The sequence below is a fragment of the Lytechinus variegatus genome, chromosome 2 (genome assembly GCF_018143015.1).
Source record: "Lytechinus variegatus isolate NC3 chromosome 2, Lvar_3.0, whole genome shotgun sequence".
NCBI classification, from domain to species: domain Eukaryota; kingdom Metazoa; phylum Echinodermata; class Echinoidea; order Temnopleuroida; family Toxopneustidae; genus Lytechinus; species Lytechinus variegatus.
The window spans coordinates 77871576-77891836 of NC_054741.1; the positions used below are offsets into that span (position 1 = coordinate 77871576).

At 34.3% G+C, this 20261-nt stretch overlaps 1 protein-coding gene across 1 annotated transcript in view; it reads left to right on the forward strand.

Annotated features, from left to right (window-relative positions):
* Nucleotides 1-20261, forward strand: part of LOC121409143 (phosphatidylserine decarboxylase proenzyme, mitochondrial-like) — a 37943-nt gene continuing 17682 nt past the window's right edge. Inside the window, exons 1-3 of the mRNA XM_041600978.1 lie at nucleotides 1-135; nucleotides 2144-2220; nucleotides 4513-4715. Coding sequence (XP_041456912.1) covers nucleotides 113-135; nucleotides 2144-2220; nucleotides 4513-4715 — 303 coding nt within the window. The 5' untranslated portion in view covers nucleotides 1-112. The remainder of the gene's footprint in view (nucleotides 136-2143; nucleotides 2221-4512; nucleotides 4716-20261) is intronic.

A 20261-nucleotide genomic window follows, 5' to 3' on the forward strand; every position in this document is an offset into this window, starting at 1 on the left:
TTGATTGCGCAATCAGTATCGTGTGCCTTGGGTGGTCGGCCAACAAAAAATTTACTAGTATTTTTTTGGATTGACGAGGATTTTATCATTATTTATCATCAATAGTGTGACGATGCAGGGTAAACAAATCCAACGGTATGTATTATACGTGAGAAAAGCTCATTAGACGTAGAGAAAATTATCTAAAGTCATTTATTAATTTCGACATGTTATTACGAAGTCCCAGACGTACTATTTCGTGTTTGTCACTTTGTGAAGGCTTCACTGTTCGCGCAGGCTCCACTCACTACCGCTACACTACGCTCCACCTACCCGAACTTCGAGACCGTGAACTCGATCTGATATTCCGAGTGACAAAGGTGGGATTTCATGGTGGGTGGGAAAGAAAATTCGGCATTATCGTGATATTGGGAACCACCGTTCACTTCATACAGCAGCGCTTTATTCAGTCACACGCACGGTTCCCCATTTCCACCTCCATTCACTTTGTACACAAATCTACGAGTGGTTCCCAAAACCACGATTTGGCCTAAAATTCATGCAACATCACTATCTTTAAAAACAGAACTAATATTCTTAGGTTACAATACACATGACATGATAGTTTCACTTCTTTTCCTACGAATCCTAGACCAAAAGCTTAAGTTCAGTCTCTGTATTTTAGTTGTTCCGCTGAACTGCATTGGCTCACTCGCCAATACATAGACTGAAGAGCTTGAAGGCCCCGTACGTACAGACAACGTATTAGCAGTAACGTTAAATCTAACATTCGGCGGAAACCCGATTTTCCGATTGTTTTTTGTGCATAAAATGTCACATTAAAAAGAAATCACATCCATATTTAAGAAAAAATGTTTCAGATTCAGAAATATCGTATCTTAGACCGCAGTTACCGCTAATTCCTTTCAAATGATGATCGAAACATCGTCATCTTCGATCCTTTCGTTGGTCAACGTAAGTTGCCATTTTAGATGATATCATCCTAACAGACATACGTATTTACCAGTCGCTATATATCACGATTTGTGCTGCTGCTTTGCGCTTGTACATGTGGATGTGCGTGCGTTCGAAACTTGTCGCTCGCATTGATTGGCCAAGATATCGAAAATTTAATCGGAAAGCCTTGATAAAAGCACAACTCGTTGACGGCTGCCATATTTTCCTCTCCAGCAGAAAATTTAAAAATAAGGAATAACCCGGGGAATAACTCATCGGTAACGTATATTTTCAATATTTTATAGATTTTACATACACTGTAGTATCAATAGAAAGATTAGAGTCTAAAGAAAATAGTGGGCCTTCTTTCAAGATAATATAATGTCATTTATAATCTAAAAGAAATAAAAATCTGGACAAAACCCGCCCTCCGAATTGTCGACCCAGATTACACATGCAGGCTCGCACTAACACACTACCATCGGTGAATGGGGATTGAGAAAAATGTCAGAAATTGTTGAATAAATCCCCAGAAACAACGGTTATTCCTGTCTATTCTTTTCCATGCTTCTATCAGTCTCCACTCAAGGGTTCATTTTCTATTCTGCCTGTGGGGAATCTACAGGTAGGACTATGGTATGCCAATGCTGTACACAGCACACACTTTAAACAATCATTAAAATATCACTTTTGTGACCAAAAATACTAGTTTCCATACAGTTGTATTCACCAGAGTGCTCGAAAATTTGAATTTTGAGCATATTTTTGTGTACGCCCTCTATTGGTGGAAAATAATATGGCAAGAAAATTGTCATTTTTTAATTTCTTTTTAATTTAGAAAATATGATTAAAAGAACTTTATTTACTGAAGAGCTAAGTTATATGATGAATAGCTGTAATGGAAATTGACAGTGCAAAAAATCAAGCATTTGTCCCTAAGAACAAGATAAAATAAACCAAACATTGCCAAACTTATTTCCCCACATGGAGTAGTAACCGAGAACAAGGCTATAGAATGAATGGGTCACATGATAATACTTTTCAACCTTTCATTTTCACTACCTTGTTCCAATTGTCTGGCTGGCAATTAGCCCAATGATTACGCTATTGTGAGCTGTCAAGGACAAGGTCAGGAAACGTGACTGGAAAACATATTTTGCTCAAGAATTTTAAAGCAGTTGAATTGTTCATTTTGGTTATATTTCAGATTTGCTTGGCAGCAAGCAGGAAGGAAATATAGCAAAGAGGTTCAATCGCTAATCTTGAATCACAAGCAATGCTCAGGTGTGTATGGTATATCTCTTATATCAAACCTAAATTCTAGTATTTTTAACTTCTTTTCTAACTATGAATATTTATTGGTTGGTTTAGAGAGCCATTTGTTTCAAGGAGTTTTTAAACATTTTTTAATACTTTTTTTTCCTCCTCTGTAATTGGTGAAAGGAGCCAATGGAGTTCAGTGTAACAACCAATATAGGAAAGACCAAAGATTTGGGTTTGTTCTACTTATATCTTTAGCATTTATTGCTTTTGTGAGTGTATATGTTTGTGTTTCAGATATTATTACAAAGTGTCTTACATGTACATACCAGTTGTTTATAGGGTAGAATAATTTCCTTGCCATCAAACTTATTTTTGTGAAAGGAAAAAAACAGAAAACTCTCCTACCTTCCCATTTCTTCCCTCCTTATATCAATTTTTTCTAAGTCCTTCTAGGACTCACCACATGTTGTACCATAAACCACAGCAATTCTGAAGATTTGAATGGAACTGGATAAGGAGTGTTACAATATTAAACAAATATCCAATAAATAATAAAAATAATGTAGTTATTATTTCCCCCTTATTTATTTACATGAAATAGAGCACAAAGTAAACAAACTAATGAATAATCTGACATATCTTGAAGAGTCAGTTCTGGTTAATCCAAACACAGTCAGTCTGCAGGTATGCCAATGAGCAAGATTTATCCTATTCCTCTCATGGCTGAATTCATATTCCTGCAAATGTCATGAATTGTGAGATTGTCTTTGTCAAAGAATTACACTTTTTTTCATTAAGTAAAACTGATAATTATGGACCATAGGAAAGAATAAATGTTACTCTATTATATTGGTCATTGTCATTTCTTTTGAATGAAATATTTTGATAAATAAGGAAATCAGGTCAAAAATCAGGTCTGAAGAGATGCCTCAAACAGAATTTTCTTCCTCTGCTTTCTCTTGCAAATAGTGCAAAACTTTTGTTTTCGGCACAAATACTATTTATACATCAGAAAGCTTAAAGTCTATACTTTCTCACAATGTCTTTTTGATATGTGACACCGTATAGATGGGTCAGTAGCCAATTTTTCCTGTCAAGACTCAAGATACAAGACAAGATTTCTGAAAATTCTGAGTAGCATAAAATCCAGAGTTCTGATTGGCTGAGTAATGTTTTCAAAAATGTAGGCAGGGTTAAATTCAAGAGATTACCACATGGTGAAGTGACCTTGCAGTGGCCCAGTGTGGAAACAGCATTTACATGGGTGTGTGGTGTCTGTGACCAATCAGAGCGCAGTATTCTTGTATTAATCTGCTGAATGTACTTGGCCTATGAAAAGCTAGCTGCTGACCTATCTATAATACCTCTTCTTATAAAACCTATATAATATTAAAGCTTAGATCTTCAGCTTTATTATAATCTAAAAATCTTTTGGGCTCAAACAGAACTTAGGTGTAAAACAACAACTTTTGTTGCATACGTGTACATGAAAATAATTATATTGTATCATCTTTCAGATCAAAATTTTCACCTAAATTACATAATCTTTTTAAAAATCTAGACACCTGATCTGAAAGAATGATTTTTATTCTTTATAAAGATACCAAAAACATGAAATTTGGTCAATATTCAGAACAGCAATGGCCAAATAAAGAGGTGTTTTTGTTCACATTAAGCTCATTAACAATGCAAAAAATCCTCTAGTCATGAATATCACTCAGATAAAAGAAATAAGTTTTTGAATACCTGCCGACTGACTGGAAATATGCTAATCCAAATATTCAAATTGGATGGCGGGGGGTTCTTAAGTTAAAATCCACAATACTGGCAATGATGAAATTGTTGTCGAAATGTGATGGATAATTGGAGACACTGTATGACTGAAATGAGTTGAAATGTCAGTGAAGACGAAGTTGATGATGATAAACAGTCGATTTCAGCAATCAATGGGCAGAAAATGTTTATTAGAACAGGTTGATGATCATCTTGATGAGAATTGAGAATTCCTTTCACTAAAACATGGAGCTAATAGCTCTATGACTAAAATAATTGCAAACAGTTCATTGATGGTGCGCAAATAATTCCACAGAAGTTGATGTTGTATTCAACATAACTTTGAACTATGCACTGACATGGAGACTGGCTTGAAACTCTAAGTTGTGATCTGATCTGATATCCTTGAAGAAACTGCCGGCATTATAAATTTCAAAATACTGTCTTAAAAAGAACATTCTGCTTCTTTCTCGAACAGTCCAATAGACCAGTTCGTAATTACTTCATGAACAATATTTTTTTTTCTTTTTCGATATTAAGGTTTCAAAAGATTTTCATCCTCTAATACTGGTCCTTCCAGCGGTGTAGCGGGGTACTGGCGATCTCTTAAGTGGGTACCTATTCCTTTCAGTGTTGGTTTTGCATACATATGTTACCAACAATATGGTCACATCAAAAAGAGAGAGAACAGACACATAAGAGGATCCCAATCCATTGAAGACTCATTGGCTAAAGAGTGGCAGGTCAGTATAAATATCACAAATTAAATCATAATGTATGTGGAGATCTAGAGACATTCTTTGAACCATCATTTTACTATTTGGTCACTTCGGAAAAGGCAAAACAGTCAGTAGACCTAATTTAACTTAACAATAATTTCCAATTGACATTAAAACTTCTTTTTTTTTTAAATATTTTTAATGAGTTCTGTGACCAGTAGATACTGTATGTAGGTCCAAAAATTGTTGTTGTGGATGATATGAAACAAAAGAATGTTTCAGTGGATGTATAACTTGTCATGTATGGAATGGTATGAAAATTTCAAGATCATGATCTTTGTTGTTTTCTGATTTTCAATCATTAAGTTGGTAATAAGTATCTGATAATGTAGTTTTGTGTGAAGAATTTTTCTATGGGAAGATATTCAGGTGTGCACTTGGCACCTGCTACTTTCTTTTTTCTTGCTTTGTTTTACTTGAAATATATGTGTATATATATATATATATATATATATATATATATATATATATATATATATACACACACAGTGCATCCCACAAAAAAAACAAGATTTAGTGATGATTTATCATAGCGTAATTATAAATGCAATAGAGAAATGACCTACCAATGTAAAGTTTAGAATCTCCTCTGTCATCTTATTTTATGTAGATTATTCCTCGTTCACGCATGAGTGAGCAAAACAATGTAAAAAAAAGATACCAAAAACGTGGCGAGGGGTATCTAAATTTCAATAAGAAAATCACATGACTGAAAAGTTCAAAATCTGCTCTTTTATTTGATACCTTAATCACAGAAAATGGTCTAGAAGTAACAAGTTTATGTTCCCTCTAAACAATGCTTGTATTTCCATAATTTCATTAAATGAACATGTTTTCACTGGTTTCCCACAGAAGCTATCGCATGGTTAACAAAAGACCTAATGCATGGCTGATCATAAACAAAACAGAGTGTCGAGTGATGTGAGTTTGAATGCTAGCCTGTAAAACCTCTTTATTTTATGAAATTATTTAAATTCAATCTTTATTTCAAATAACCAGAGCTTTGTTATTCATTGACCATTTTCTGTTTTATGAGGTATCAGATAAAAGAGCAGATATTGAACTTTTTAAAAATGTGGTTTTCTTTTTGAAATCCAGATACAGCCCGCCTATAGACTTTTTGGTATCCCTTCAAATTGTTTTTGCTCACTCATGAATGAGAAATCTAAGTAATTTCATGCAAAAAAAATGAAAGAAGAGATTCTAAGCTTTACAATGCTAGGTCAGTTGTCTATTCTATTTGCGATTAAGATATGATAAATCTCGGTTTTGTTTTTTGTAGGATTATATATATATATACATGCATGATTATTTTTGTTTGTGTGAAGCATTTCTGATAAAAAAAAATTATGGAAAGATTTATACAAAAAAAGCAGAAATATATACATGTGGTCATTCTTACAGAAAAAAAAACAGTACTAAGAGAGTGTGCAACATATTTCTTTTAGATAAAATTATTAAAAGCTATTAAACTTTACATATATATTTATTCATTAGAAATTATGATTAAAGTTCATCCAATAATTTTTTTTAAAGAAGCAAGGATATGAATTATACACAAGAATCATTCCAATCTTACAATAGTGTAGTGGGCCGTGGGTATTGAATCTTTTTTGAGCAAAAGATTCTTTGAGAAGTTGAATTTAGATTTTTTTTTCATCTGGCATCATCTCTTGGCACTGTCAATATTCCTTTTAACAAAAATGATCTTTTGAAAATTTGTCTTACAAATTTATTAACTGAATATCAGAGAGCTATATCCAAGATCATATGCTAAAAATTTTCAGCCCATTCAATTGTTGTTTTAATGATAAAAATGTCTGTATACTTTTTTAAATCTAGAACTCACTGCAGTTGGTAGTTTTACAGAAGACAGAAGTCGTCCCTTATTATATATCTGCATGCCAGGCTCTCTGATTTTCTGCCTTTAACTTTTTTTTCATTATTGCATTACATCGCTGGCTAGAACAGATGCATGTTAGAGAGAATGCTCTATATGAGATGTGAACACACTGAACAAATCAAGGTACTATCAGATGATTTGTTTTTCTGATTTAGAAACGTAAACAAGTATAAAAAAAAGACAAAAGCGGAATATTGGGACAAAATTGATTCTGAATTTGTATTTTCAAACAGAAAAATTGTTTCTTTCAATAATGTCTAGAATGTGATATGTAAATCCAAACATTTGAACAAAAGAAACAACTTTTTTTTTGTATTACAAAATTATTATTTTCATTTTTCTGTGCCTAATAAAAATTTGATTACATTTTTGCCTTCTTCTTTTCGTTTTTGTAGTTAAAATTATGAAAACTGAATACTTCTTTGCAATTGATTTTTTAGATTTTGCCTGGACAGAATAGAAAATTAACCATCTCTTCTGATTTGCCCTTTTTAATTTCATTATTGCTCTGACAAATCAGAAAATTGAATACTTCCCTACATTAATTTTTGTGCAAGCAGCTATAATCAAGGCCTGCAAAAAGGAGAAACTGCTGAAATTAAAACAACATCAATACACTTCAGCAATGTAATTTGTACATTGATATTTAAATTATCAAATTCCTCAAAAATTTCGTGACATTTTCATGCTTGTATCAAGTATACATAACTTTAAGACCAGATCATCTAATCAAATGCATGCATGTACATGTATTCCATAACACATATTTTTTTTATACATTATCCAATATACAGGTCCTAAAATATGGAATGGTCTTCCTGAATAATTTTTTTGTCAGTAACTAGCTTTAAGGATAAGATGAAATTTAATGATTTTATCCTATACAATAGATACAATTTTTTTTTCACATTTTTTGCCTTTTTTATGATATGAACTATGTACAGTTGTTGTTGCAGCCCTTTTTCCAAACCGACATGTGTTGTACTCTCCTTTGGCTCAGTATTCATGCCCACTTTCCGCTCACTTTTCGTTCTCTCGATTCATTCCCTTTAGTCCAGGATAGGCCCCATAGAAAATTGACCAAACCTTGTTTTTTTATATATACAATATTTTTTTATGGTTTCTTGTCAATTCGAGGGTGCTGATTACGAATCTGGATGATGCCACTCGCGTAACCTTGAGCATTTTCCGCAAATTGGCAAAATCCAATATGGCCGCCAAAATATGCAAATTACCCATGAAAACCAGAAAATTGTCCACATATTGGCTGTGAAATGCATGAAATTGCATGTCAGGAGTTAAATACAATCTTAAAAAATATTTTTTGACAAAATATTTATTTTCCTGATATTCAAAATGGCCGCCATAGGCCATTGTATACACTATCATGTACAATACGAATAGGGAAAACTGATTTTCACAAAAATGAGCACTAAACTGCAAAAATGCGATGTATGAACGAAGTAATATATGCAAATCATCATTACTAATGAGATATATGATTTATTATGATAAATATGAAAACATTGCTGTATTTTTATATCTAAAATAGCCGCCACTGGCCCAAAGAGTATTATGTACAATGGCAATGGCCGGGGCCAAAGAAATGACAAGAATGAGCATTAAAATGCATATTATTAAGATAAACAAGTGGAATACTGAAAAAAAACACAATTGTATATGCTATTTATGTGATAAATGCTGTATTTTGAAATTCAAAATGGCCGCCATAGCCCCTATATTCATCATGTACAATGCGAATGGAGAAACTAATTTTCACACGAGTAAGAAACATAAAATGCCATGTAATTGTGATCTATTAGTAAAAATTATCGTCTGACAACATGTTTTATAGCAAGACATATCATTTATTTTGTCATGCATGAGGTAAATACTGTATTATGAAATTCAAAATGGCCCCTATAGGCCCTATTAATATTATCTACAATGTGAATTGGGCTGGAATTGGGACATATAATCTTGTAAGAATTTGGATTTACTTGATTTTGACATCCATATAATCCTGCTGTATGAGTAAAACGTTATTTGAAAACATTTTTTTTAATCATCGCATTTCTTCCATATAGGTTATACTGTATTTTGACATTCAAAACAACCTCTACAAGCCACTAAATTATGTAACATGCGAACATGGAAACTAATTTTCACAAGAGTGAGAATCATAAAATGCATATAATTGTGATGTACGAGTAAAGATATTGTCTTAAAAATTATTTCTAACTAAATACATCACATATTGGTTGTGGACATGGTGGAGCTAATAAATGCTGTACTTTGAAATCCAAAATGGCTGCCATAGGTCCTAAAAGTATTGTGTACATTGTAACATGCATGGGGCATATAATTTTGACAGAATTTGGCTTTTCTTGACTCTAAATATTGCATGTAATTGTGAATTGTGATGTAAGGGTGAATTATTGTCTAAAACCATAATGTTGTGTAATTAAGGTGATAAATGCTGCATTTTTAAAATTGAAAATGGCCACCATAGGCACTTATCGTATAATACATGTATACAATTTGGGTGGAGACAAATAATGTTAAAAAGGGCATATGGCAGCCACTTTGAATTTTGAAATACAGTATTTATCACCTAAATTGCATAAAATATGATATATTTTGTTATAAATCATGTTTTCAGGCAATATTCCACTCATACATCACCATTTGACCAAGCAAAGCCAAATTCTGTTGAAATGATTTGTTCCCATTCATATTGTGGATAATACCGTAAGGGACTGTAGCGGCCATTTTGATTTTAAAATAACCGTATTTATCACTTAACTGGCAGAATAAATGATATATCTTAATAGAAATTATGCTTTCAGACAATATTTTACTCATCATGCTCTTAGATCAGTATTACGTGCATTTATGGTGCTCACTCCTGTGAATATAGGTTTCCCACTTTGCATTGTACATAATACTGTTAATGTCGATGGCGGCCATTTTGAAAGTCGAAATACATTATTTAACACTAACTTGAAACCTGAATGATATAATTTGTTAGAAAATACGTTTTTAAACAGTATCCAATTAATTTATCACGTATATATGCATTTTAGCGCTCACTCTTGTGATTTCTTTTCTCTCATTTCTCATTGTGCATAATACGTTTAGGGCCTTTGGCAGCCATTTTGAATATCAAAATACAACATTCACCACATACATGGCATATTAATAATATATTTCATCAATATTTATGTTTATAGTCAGTATTCCACCTGTTTAATATTCATAATAAGCATTTTAGTGATCACTCTTGTGCATTTTTGGCCCCCATTTCCATTGTACGCAATTCTGTTTGGGCCAATGGCGGCTATTTTAGATATAAAAATACAGCAATGTTCCCATATATGACATTATAAATGATATATCTCGTTAGTTATGATGATTTGCATATATTACTTCGTTCATACATCGCGATTTTTTGCAGTTTAGTGCTCATTTTTGTGAAAATTAGTTTTCCCCATTCGTATTGTACATAATAAGGTATACAATGACCTATGGCGGCCATTTTGAATATCAGGAAAATAAATATTTTGTTCGAAATTATTCTTTCAGAGATTATTTTACTCCTGCCATACAATTTCATGCATTTCACAGCCAATGTGCGGACAATTTTATGATTTTCATGGGTAATTTGCATATTTTGGCGGCCATATTGGATTTTGCCAATTTGCGGAAAATGCTCAAGGTTACACGAGTGGCATCATTCAGATTCGTAATCAGCACCCTCGAATTGACAAGAAACCGTCAAAAAATATTGTATATATAAAAAAAACAAGGTTATGCCTCTTCAATCCTGGACGACTTTGCTCTATTTTCTTAGCCCTACTTCTTTTCTTGTTTATATTTTGTATTGTATCTCTCATAAGCTTTTGCTTTTAGGGAATCACGCCTTTTTCTGTTAAAGATATATCATATATATGTACTTTTTTTATATTGAATAATGATGTTTTGTGAAAGTGGAAAAAATTAGTGTTTATTTGAATAAAAAATGCAAATAAACATGTTTTTTTGTTTTCATCCAAGTTTGTACAAAATATTTAACTATGCAATGTTTATTTGAAGAAGGTAATGTGTTCATTTGAACTTGAGCTTATGCAATGCTTTCTGTGTATTACGTACCTCATGTTTTCAATTCCTCCTCAAACGTCAAGCTCTTGTTTCAAGATGGCGATCTCCTGCATTCTGTAGTATGATTTCTTGTAATTATATGAAGAAACAAAAAAACAAAGCAATAACACTTGTTCCTTATCCATATTGTTTAATATCATTGCAGCAATTTGCATATTGTATCATACATATTTCACATCGAAATATACCTCCTGATTAATACACATTTTATTATTTGGGAGAAAATAGTATTTCATGTCATGTATAGCACATGTAGTAATGTTTCCATGAATTTTATTTTTCAAATTAAATTAACAATTTTCTAGGTGTAAAGTATTTTCTGACTCACCTGCAGTAGTTCAGAATGGGCGTTGATGTATGGAAGGTTTCATGAACGTAAAGCATTTCCCATAGACTCGTGTTAAAACGGCAAAATTCATTAAAAAACATAAAGATGAAATTAGAGGGTGCATGAAACGTTTACTACCTGATTATACTATGTTATGTTATATTTATTATGTTATATTACATATGAAATATTTTTTCCATTACTTTATGAAACAAATTTGCTCAGTGCCTATTTGTTCAACACTTCGAGTTATTTTTGTTTAATGTATATAGTAACATATGTTTATCTTTCATGACTACTTAAAGGTCAAGTCCACCTCAGAAAGATGTTGATTTGAATCAATAGAAAAAAAATCAGACAAGCACAATGCTGAAAATTTCATCGAAATCGGATGTAAAGAAAGTTATGACATTTCAAAGTTTCGCTTATTTTTAACAAAATAGTTATATGAACAAGCCAGTTACATCCAAATGAGAGAGTCGATGATGTCACTCACTCACTATTTCTTTTGTTTTTTATTGTTTGAATTATACAATGTTTCAATTTTTACGAATTTGATGATTAGGACCTCCTTGCCTGAAGCACAAAATGTTAAAATAATGGAATTCCACGTATTCAGGGAGGAATGAAACTTCATTTCACATGACAATGACGAGAAAATCATGATATTTCATATTTCATATAATAAAATAAAAAAGAAATAGTGAGCGAGTGATGTCATCAGTTCCCTCATTTGCATACCGAGATGCAGGGTTGGCGATTTTTTTGATTTTTTAAAAAAAATCAAAAAAATCGGATTTATTTGATTTAAATCAGATTTTTTTTATTTAAATCAGATTTTTTTGATTTTTTTGATTTTTTAAAAGTTCCTTCGAAAAAAAGGGTAATTATCCCCCCCCCTTACTCTTACAATGACATCAATATTGATGTTATACATTTCACCCCTAATATTGTTCTTAACCACATATTTTGTAATTAAAATCCAGTAAAAGTGGACAATTAAAAATAAATTTGAGGAATCATGTATCTGAAATTAATTCTATCATACATAGGCCTACGAAGGAATATTCCATAGGGAATTCCCAGTGAGTAGAGAAAATTCCCCTCTGGGATTTTTTCAAATATTTAAAAAATCCAAGAGAAAAAATCCCTTATCAAAACTGCCAACAAACCCTTTGCCAATTACTAGTATTCATGTATATTGTAAGAGAAATAATTCAAATCAATGATTTTTTTCAATTAGTCACAGCTTTACAATAGTCAAAGAGAGACTACAACTGTATATGTTTAGGATCTTTTTGATAAAAAGCTCTTCTCTTGCTACAGATATAGATGCAAAACTCTCAGTTTTGGAGAACAATATAGGAGATACATGTAGCTTAGTGAAAGGGTGACTATACTACATTTTGTTACTGTGATTTTTTTACATTAATCTACAATTTTCATTCCCATATTCTCTACAAAAAAAAATCTGTTTGATCCATGAAGTATGAAAAAGAATCTACTTACTTTTAACTTAAAGGATAAAAACTGCAAAACTGCTTAAATTACAACATATGTATTACAAAAAGAAGTATTTTATTTTAAATGAGACACAGCTTACAACTGCCAATGATTGTAACTGAAGTACCTGCATCTTAACATTAAAATGCAGTGTTAAATGTTTATTCTGAGTTTTGCAAATTGTTGTTATAGAGCTCTTTCCATTATTACATGCAGATACAAAACTTCCATTATTTGTAGCACTGAACATAAAATGGGCTGCAGTGACTTAAAAGGTTTATAAGAGAAAGCTTATGACTGTACTACATTATGTTAATGTGATTTTTTATAATTATGTTATTTAAAACATCAAATGTATGATAAATGTAACAATATGAAATAAGAGGCACGTTAAATATGTTGATTACATGCAGGTATCATTTTTTTTATTTTACGTGACATAAGTCGTTTGTGTAGGCGAAGGATCAAAACTGGAAAACTACCAACAAACCTTTTCTCATTGATTTTTATATATTATATATTTTTTTTACAAACTGCTCTCTGAAAAGTTGGATTATGTGAAAACTTTATGTTAAGAAAGAAATTGACTAATAATAACTGACAAAGAATGTAAAATTTCAGAAGAAAAACTCGACATAATTTACAAAAAATGAGTACCTATTGACAACATCTGTAGTTTTTCAGGAATTACCTGATTTTATTCATTTGATTTTAATTTGTTTTAAGTAGATATGAAGACTTTGTTGATCTTTTATTGATATAAAGTTAATTCAAAATTTTCAGTTGACTTGAAGAATTAAAACTGCATTGAACAAATACTTTGTCCATGATTTGTACATTTTTCAATGGAAGTGATTTAAATCAATGATTTTTTTAAAAAAATCATGGTGATTTAAATCACGATTTAAATCAACGTGATTTAAATCCGCCAACCCTGCCGAGATGTGCATATAACTGTTTTGGGTACTTGAAATGAAGCGAAACTTTAAAATGTCATGACTTTCTTATTTTACATCTGATTTTGGTGAAATTTTCAGTGTTATGTTTGTTGAATTTTTCCTCTTTTTATTCAAATCAAGTTTTTGTTGGGGTGGACTTGTCCTTTAAAAAGATTGCCCCATTTTAAGGTCTGCATATAAAACATTTCCTGTCTGTGTTTATGTTCGAATGAGTGGATTGATGATATATGTCTGCTCTTAATGAATTCCTAAAATCAGTCCTTTAAATGTCTCTTTTTTCTAATCTAAATTAAAAAAAAAAATTCAGCTCGCGTGTCTCACTCGCATCATTTAGCTAGTGAAATACGTATGGTCTTGGTAGATTCCTAAAAACAATCCTTAGAATGCCCCTCTTCAGGTCTGAATTTCCTATATTTTGAGCTTGCGCTTTGCGCTATGATAATCACGATTGCTATGACGACAAAAATGCTTCATATATCTAGATGTGATTCTAACAAAATCAGCAATCGCTTGGCACTCGCATTAGATAACTATATTTATAATGAGATATAAATACTCTTAATGGATAAAAAAAGTCTTTAGAATGTCCCTGTTTGGGGTCAATATACAGTGCGTCCCAGAAAAAACGAAACCGAGATTTAGCGATCATTTATCATAACTTAATCATAAATAAAATAGACAAATGACCTACCAATTTAAAGCTTAGAATCCCCTCTTTCATCTGATATTACTTAGATTATTTCTTATTCACGCATGAGTGAGCAAAAACAATTTGAAGAAAGGATACCAAAAACTCATTTGGCGGGGGGTATCTGGGTTTCAAAAAGAAAACCACATTTCTGAAAAGTTCAATATCTGCTCTTTAATTTGGTACCTAAATTACAGAAAATGGTCAAGAAATAACAAAGTTCTGGTCATTTGAAATAAGGCTTTAATTTCAATAATTTCATAAAATGAAGAGGTTCTCCAGGCTGGCTTTCTAACTCACTCGACACTCCGTTTTGTTGACGATCAGCCATGCATTAAATCTTTTGTTCACCATGCGAAAGCTTATGTGGGAAACCGGTGAAAACACGTTTATCTCATGAAATTATGGAAATACAAGCCTTATTTCAAATGACCAGAACTTTTTTATTTCTTGACCAAATTCAGTAATTGAGGTACCAAATTAAAGAGCAGCTATTGAACTTTTGAGAAATGAGGTTTTCCTTTTGAAACCCAGATACCCCCCGCAAAATAAGTTTTTGGTATCCTTTCTTCAAATTGTTTTTGCTCACTCATGCGTGAATAAGAAATAACCTAAGTAATATTAGATGAAAGAGGAGATTCTAAGCTTTAAATTGGTAGGTCATTTGTATATTCTATTTATGAGTAAGTTATGATAAATGATCGCTAAATCTCGGTTTCGTTTATTCTGGGACGCACTGTACATTAAAAAAAAAGTCAGCTCACGCTTCGCGCTCGCATCATTTGGTTAGTGAAATACGTATGGTCTTCGTAAATTCCTACCAATACAAGCCTTAAAATGCTTCTCTTCAGGTCTGAATTTCCTAAATTTTCAGGTCGCGCTTCGCGCTCGCAATATTTGATTAGTGAGATGTGTATGTTAATCATGATTACAATGACTACAAAAAGTGTTTCATTTGTTTAGATGTAATTCTTACAAAATCAGCAAGCGTTCTGCACTCAAATTAGATGAGTATGGTGAGATATGTATACTCTTATCTGATTCCTAAAAGTAGTCCTTAAACCTGGCCCTGTTTGTGATCAATAAATTAAAAAAAATCAGCTCGCGCTTTGCGCTGGCATTGTTAATTTAGCGAGACAGATACGTAGTGTGATTACAAAAAAAATGCTTATTATGTCCCTTTTTAGGTCTGAATATCAAATATTTTCAGTTTGCGCTTCGCGCTCGCATCATTTGATTAGTGAGATACATTACATATCCGTTTATTGGCACAGTCCTTAAAATGTCTCTATTTATGGTCAATGGGCCTATACCTGGCAATTCAGCACGCTTCGCGCGCTCACTGAGTGACTCAAAAAATGTTATGGTGTCCCTTGCCTAATGCCGAGACCCACGGTACGCCACTGCTTAGAGCATATACAACCAGTTGGCAAACAAATAGTCTAGTATAAATAAATTCAATGGAAGAGCTTGACTTGATGAGCTATACGTCCATGCACGAGAAGGCCAGCAACTTCTCAGTAAGTGAAATTGAAACTGTTACATTAACGTCAATCTCCAATTGATATATTTACCAAAACAAACAAAAGACATGGGCGAATCCAGCTTTCGCCAATAGAGAGGGGGAGGGGAGGGGGGGTATCCACATTTTCCCCGATCGGCCGCTCAAAGTTGATTTTTGTTTGTTTCTTTGAAGGGGTAGTCCTGATAGTCATTGCTAGCTTCATTCTTATAAAACAACATAAATGTAATAATCTCATTAGCCCTATTCAAATAGTGCCAGCCCATAACATTCTGGTTAATGTTTTTGATCCTGAACAAGATGCGTATGTTACTATAGATAATTACTGCGTTTTGCGAGCGCAAAGCGCGAGCAATTTTTTTTTAGTTCTGGCCTGATCTTAAAGGGACCTGTTAAAAACAGCTAGACATGAAGACGATACATATTTCAACAATTAAATCATGCGAGCGCGAAGCTCGAGCTGAACATTTTTAACATTCCGACCTAAAAAAAATTGACATTTCTAAAGCACTTTTTTGTAATCATGAAGGGGAGAATTATAACTAAACAAACTGATGCGAGAGCGAAGCGTGAGCGGAAAAGGATAATTTGAGACCTAATCACGGGACAATATTCATGTTTTCTAAGGCCCCCATCTCACTAGGATGGCGATCATGGCGACCATGGCGATCTGTCTAAATCCCGCAAAGCGTAGCAGAATCGTCCTCGAATTCTATTTTTAGCCTGCGAGGCGATTGCTCTGCAATTTCATTGCGACGGACCTGCGCTAAAGGCGATGGTAATGCGCTGATAGTACGACGCTGCCACACTCTTGCCACGATTTGAGGCAGATATGATGCGCTGCTTCTGCGATCAAAGCGACCGTACAACGAGGCTCATACGCTAATTAGGACCTCGGTACGGTGGTGCTACGAATGGAGCGATTGTGTTACGTTCATGGTGGGCTCTTGAAACGATTTCAAGCAATCGGCATATTAATCGCGGCACATGAAACATTTTTCAGTCGATTGCCAACCTCCGACCAAGATGGATGTCCAGAATTTGGTTGGACTTATACATCTTAACATTATACAACAACATTAGTTAGAAGTTGGATACAAGGACCTGATACGAGGACAGGAGAAGGAGGAGGCCAAAAAGATACTGGGTCCGATCCTGGCTGTCACTTAAGTCATAATATACAATATCTATTAAAATTTCATTCAGAAGATGTCGATGAGTCTAATATTTAATACGAGGGATGCATCCAGAATTTCATAAAAGAGCATAGAAATCTTTGATATTCTGTTTATTTTTTCCCCAAAATTTTGTCACTCAAAATTGTTAGGTAAATTCCTTTCAAATTTGCTTACAAGAAGTAGTCTACTGATGTGAAAGCACTCATAAGGGGGGGGGGGGCACAATGCCAGAATCCCCATAAAGTGTGCTTTCCCAATCAATACATCAGTGATCGAATCATTAACAGAATTTTAATATGGTCTACTGTCACTGTAGTTAAAATTCATTCGATTTTTAAAACATAGTCAATTTATATATTTTTGCGGAGGTGACCCATTTCGTCATCAAGACATGTGAGCGTCTTTTTTTCTCTCTTTCAAGCTGGCTCAGCAGTTAGATTTTCATCCTCCTCCTGTATCCCCTCCTCCTCCTCCTCTACCACCACCATAACAGCTTTGGCAGCTTCCACTTTTTGGTCTTTTTTCTGGGAGGTATATTTGAAAACGTCGAGTGGTGTCGCCTCGTAATCTGTTGAAAATGTGATAATCCGCCACCATCGGCACGGCGTTTTATAGCAGCGCGGACGGTCGCTGCTCAATCGCTGCCCAGTCATCGGCGGCGCAGCAAAAGCGCAACGCGAATGCCTGCAGCGGGCTGAGAACGTGTGCCACATGCCACCCAAAGGGAAAGCGTCGCGGGAAACGGTGTGAAGCGTGTCGAGCGCAAGGCAGTCGCCTTGTAAACGGAAGCAGCGTAGCAGAATATTATTTGGGACCTTTCGCAATCATCACGGACGCTAGTATTCGGGTTCCCTAACACAAAAGTTAATCATACACTTGATTTTTAAGATTGATTGTGCATTACAGTCAATAGAATCAAACGTAGAAAACTGCTCTACGATCAATGCTAAGCTTTGTGTAACAGGGGGGTTACAGGCCCTACAAATCTGCTTTTCGTGTGCAAAATCCCTTTCCGCGACACCCGTACCGCATACATGCATGTATATTACGACTGATGGCTGGAGATATTCAAAATGCAGGACCTAAAATAGATTTATGACATGGAGAAGAAAGTGGTTTTTCAAACAAATCGAGAACATATTGAGTGAGGAAAAACTTACTGAATGAAGGCTTAAATATAGATCATTACAGTCCATCGAATCGATATTACATTTAATGTGGATTATTGGTGGATCACTGGCAATTGATTTCATGGATAAGATCAACCTCTCCAGCCGAACATTTCGCATGCGTTGATATGTACACATCATATGCGATACCTTTGAACTCGTTTCCTTTTGTTTCTTTTGTTTACTCCTTATACACAAACGATATGCCTCTCGCACACGATGTGAGGGGCATTATGTTTTACATTCCCCAGAAATGGGATTAGATTCAAATTCCGGGGGGACCACTTCCATTGATGAGTGGATACCAGGCACGACCATGGGGTTTCGAAAAGTACCCTAAACATGCTAAACAAGGGAAGCAATTCTTTTCCAGATTATGAAAATGCATCTCTTAGCAAGTATTTGGCTTGTGAAACCTTACAAGTATTGAATATATATCTCTTATTTCAGCATTTTAAACATCGTTCTGACACCCTTATAACGTTACATAGGCCTATATACGTAACGTACCTGCCCACTCTGTCCCCTTTTACGGGTGGTCGCTACTGGTATCCACTAATCAATGGAAGTGGGCCCCCCGGGCGGCCTCTCGAGCTCTAGGAGGAGTCAAATGTGGCTTTGGAAAGTCGTCCTCAATCGGATAAATCGCTGTTACCATAGTAGCAACCAGAATTTTGCACACGAAACGCATATTGAATGTTTCCGTCGCAGATGCGAAACGAAAAAAAAATCTCATGTCACACAATTTGCATTGCAGGACTGAGTTTTACGACCATGATGACGGGCCCAAAAAGTCCCTTCCAAAGTCAACGACCGTTGTAAATAAGCGTCCGCGTCCTCAAACGAAAGGTCGGGATTGTCTAGGGAACGGGCCTGAAAACACGGGCGATCGGTGCCGCTTTTAATGCGCTTCTACTACGCTTTATGCGTTGGAGCTCCGTTACAGCTACGAATATTTCGTTTGTAATACGTTCTTGACTCGATTATGATGCGCTTTAGCACCTCCGCGATCTCGCTACGTAAGTTTGAACATGTTCAAAATTTGGTGGCGATCCTTGCCGCTTCAGAAAAGATCAAGGTACGACGGAGAATATTGAAAAGATCAAGCCACGATATACCACGCTTTGTCGATTTTTGACGATCGCGGCGGAATCGCCATCTAGTGAGATGGGGGTATTATAATATAGGAAAATGATGGGTACATCGTCATGAATATTCATTAGGTGGGCTGACGATGTCACATCCCCACTTTCCCTTTTCATTTTATGATATATGAAATAAGAAATTTTGCCATACATGTGGCTGTGAAAATGATGTGTCTTAATTATGATGAAATACGTTGCGACATAACTAATGCACGTAATCAGCTGTCAACTCAATTGTTTTAGTTGTAGTAGAAATATTTTGAATAAAATAAAATGAAAAAGAACAAGTGGAGATATTGTGACACCATCAGCCCACCTGATGAATATTCATTAAGACATGCCTAGAACTGTTTCATCGGAATAATGCATATCTTTAAAATTCAATATCTTCGTTATTTGTTGTCCGATTTCGATCAAATTTTCAGCATTTTGCTCTGTGAAGTTTATTCTATTTTATGGAGGTATATCCAGCTTGGACCATCCCTTTAACCTATAAGGTTAAGTTTTTGAAATTTCGTCATAACTTCGAAAGTATATGGACCTAGTTCATGAAACTTGTCCATAAGGTTAATCTAGTATTACTGAACATTCTGCCTGAGTTTCAAGTCACATGACTAAGGTTAAAGGTCATTTAAGGGTCAATGAACTTTGACCAAGTTGGGGGTATATGTTGAATTACCATGCATGGTTTATGGATTTATAACTCGGACATAAGAGTGCAGCTCAGTCGGTTAGAGCGGATCTTTCGGATAAGATCGTAGATCTCAACGTGAGGGGTTCGAGTCCCGCTCATGCCGAAACGCGTCTAACAAAAAAAAAGTCTGATGCTATAGCGTTTTGTGTTAACGTGCCTCACCATCAGTGAAGGTGTGAACACAGTTGGAAAACACTCCGTCCATCGGAAAGAACGCAAACGTTGGTCCCGTGTATATAGGAGAAGTACAACCTATGCAC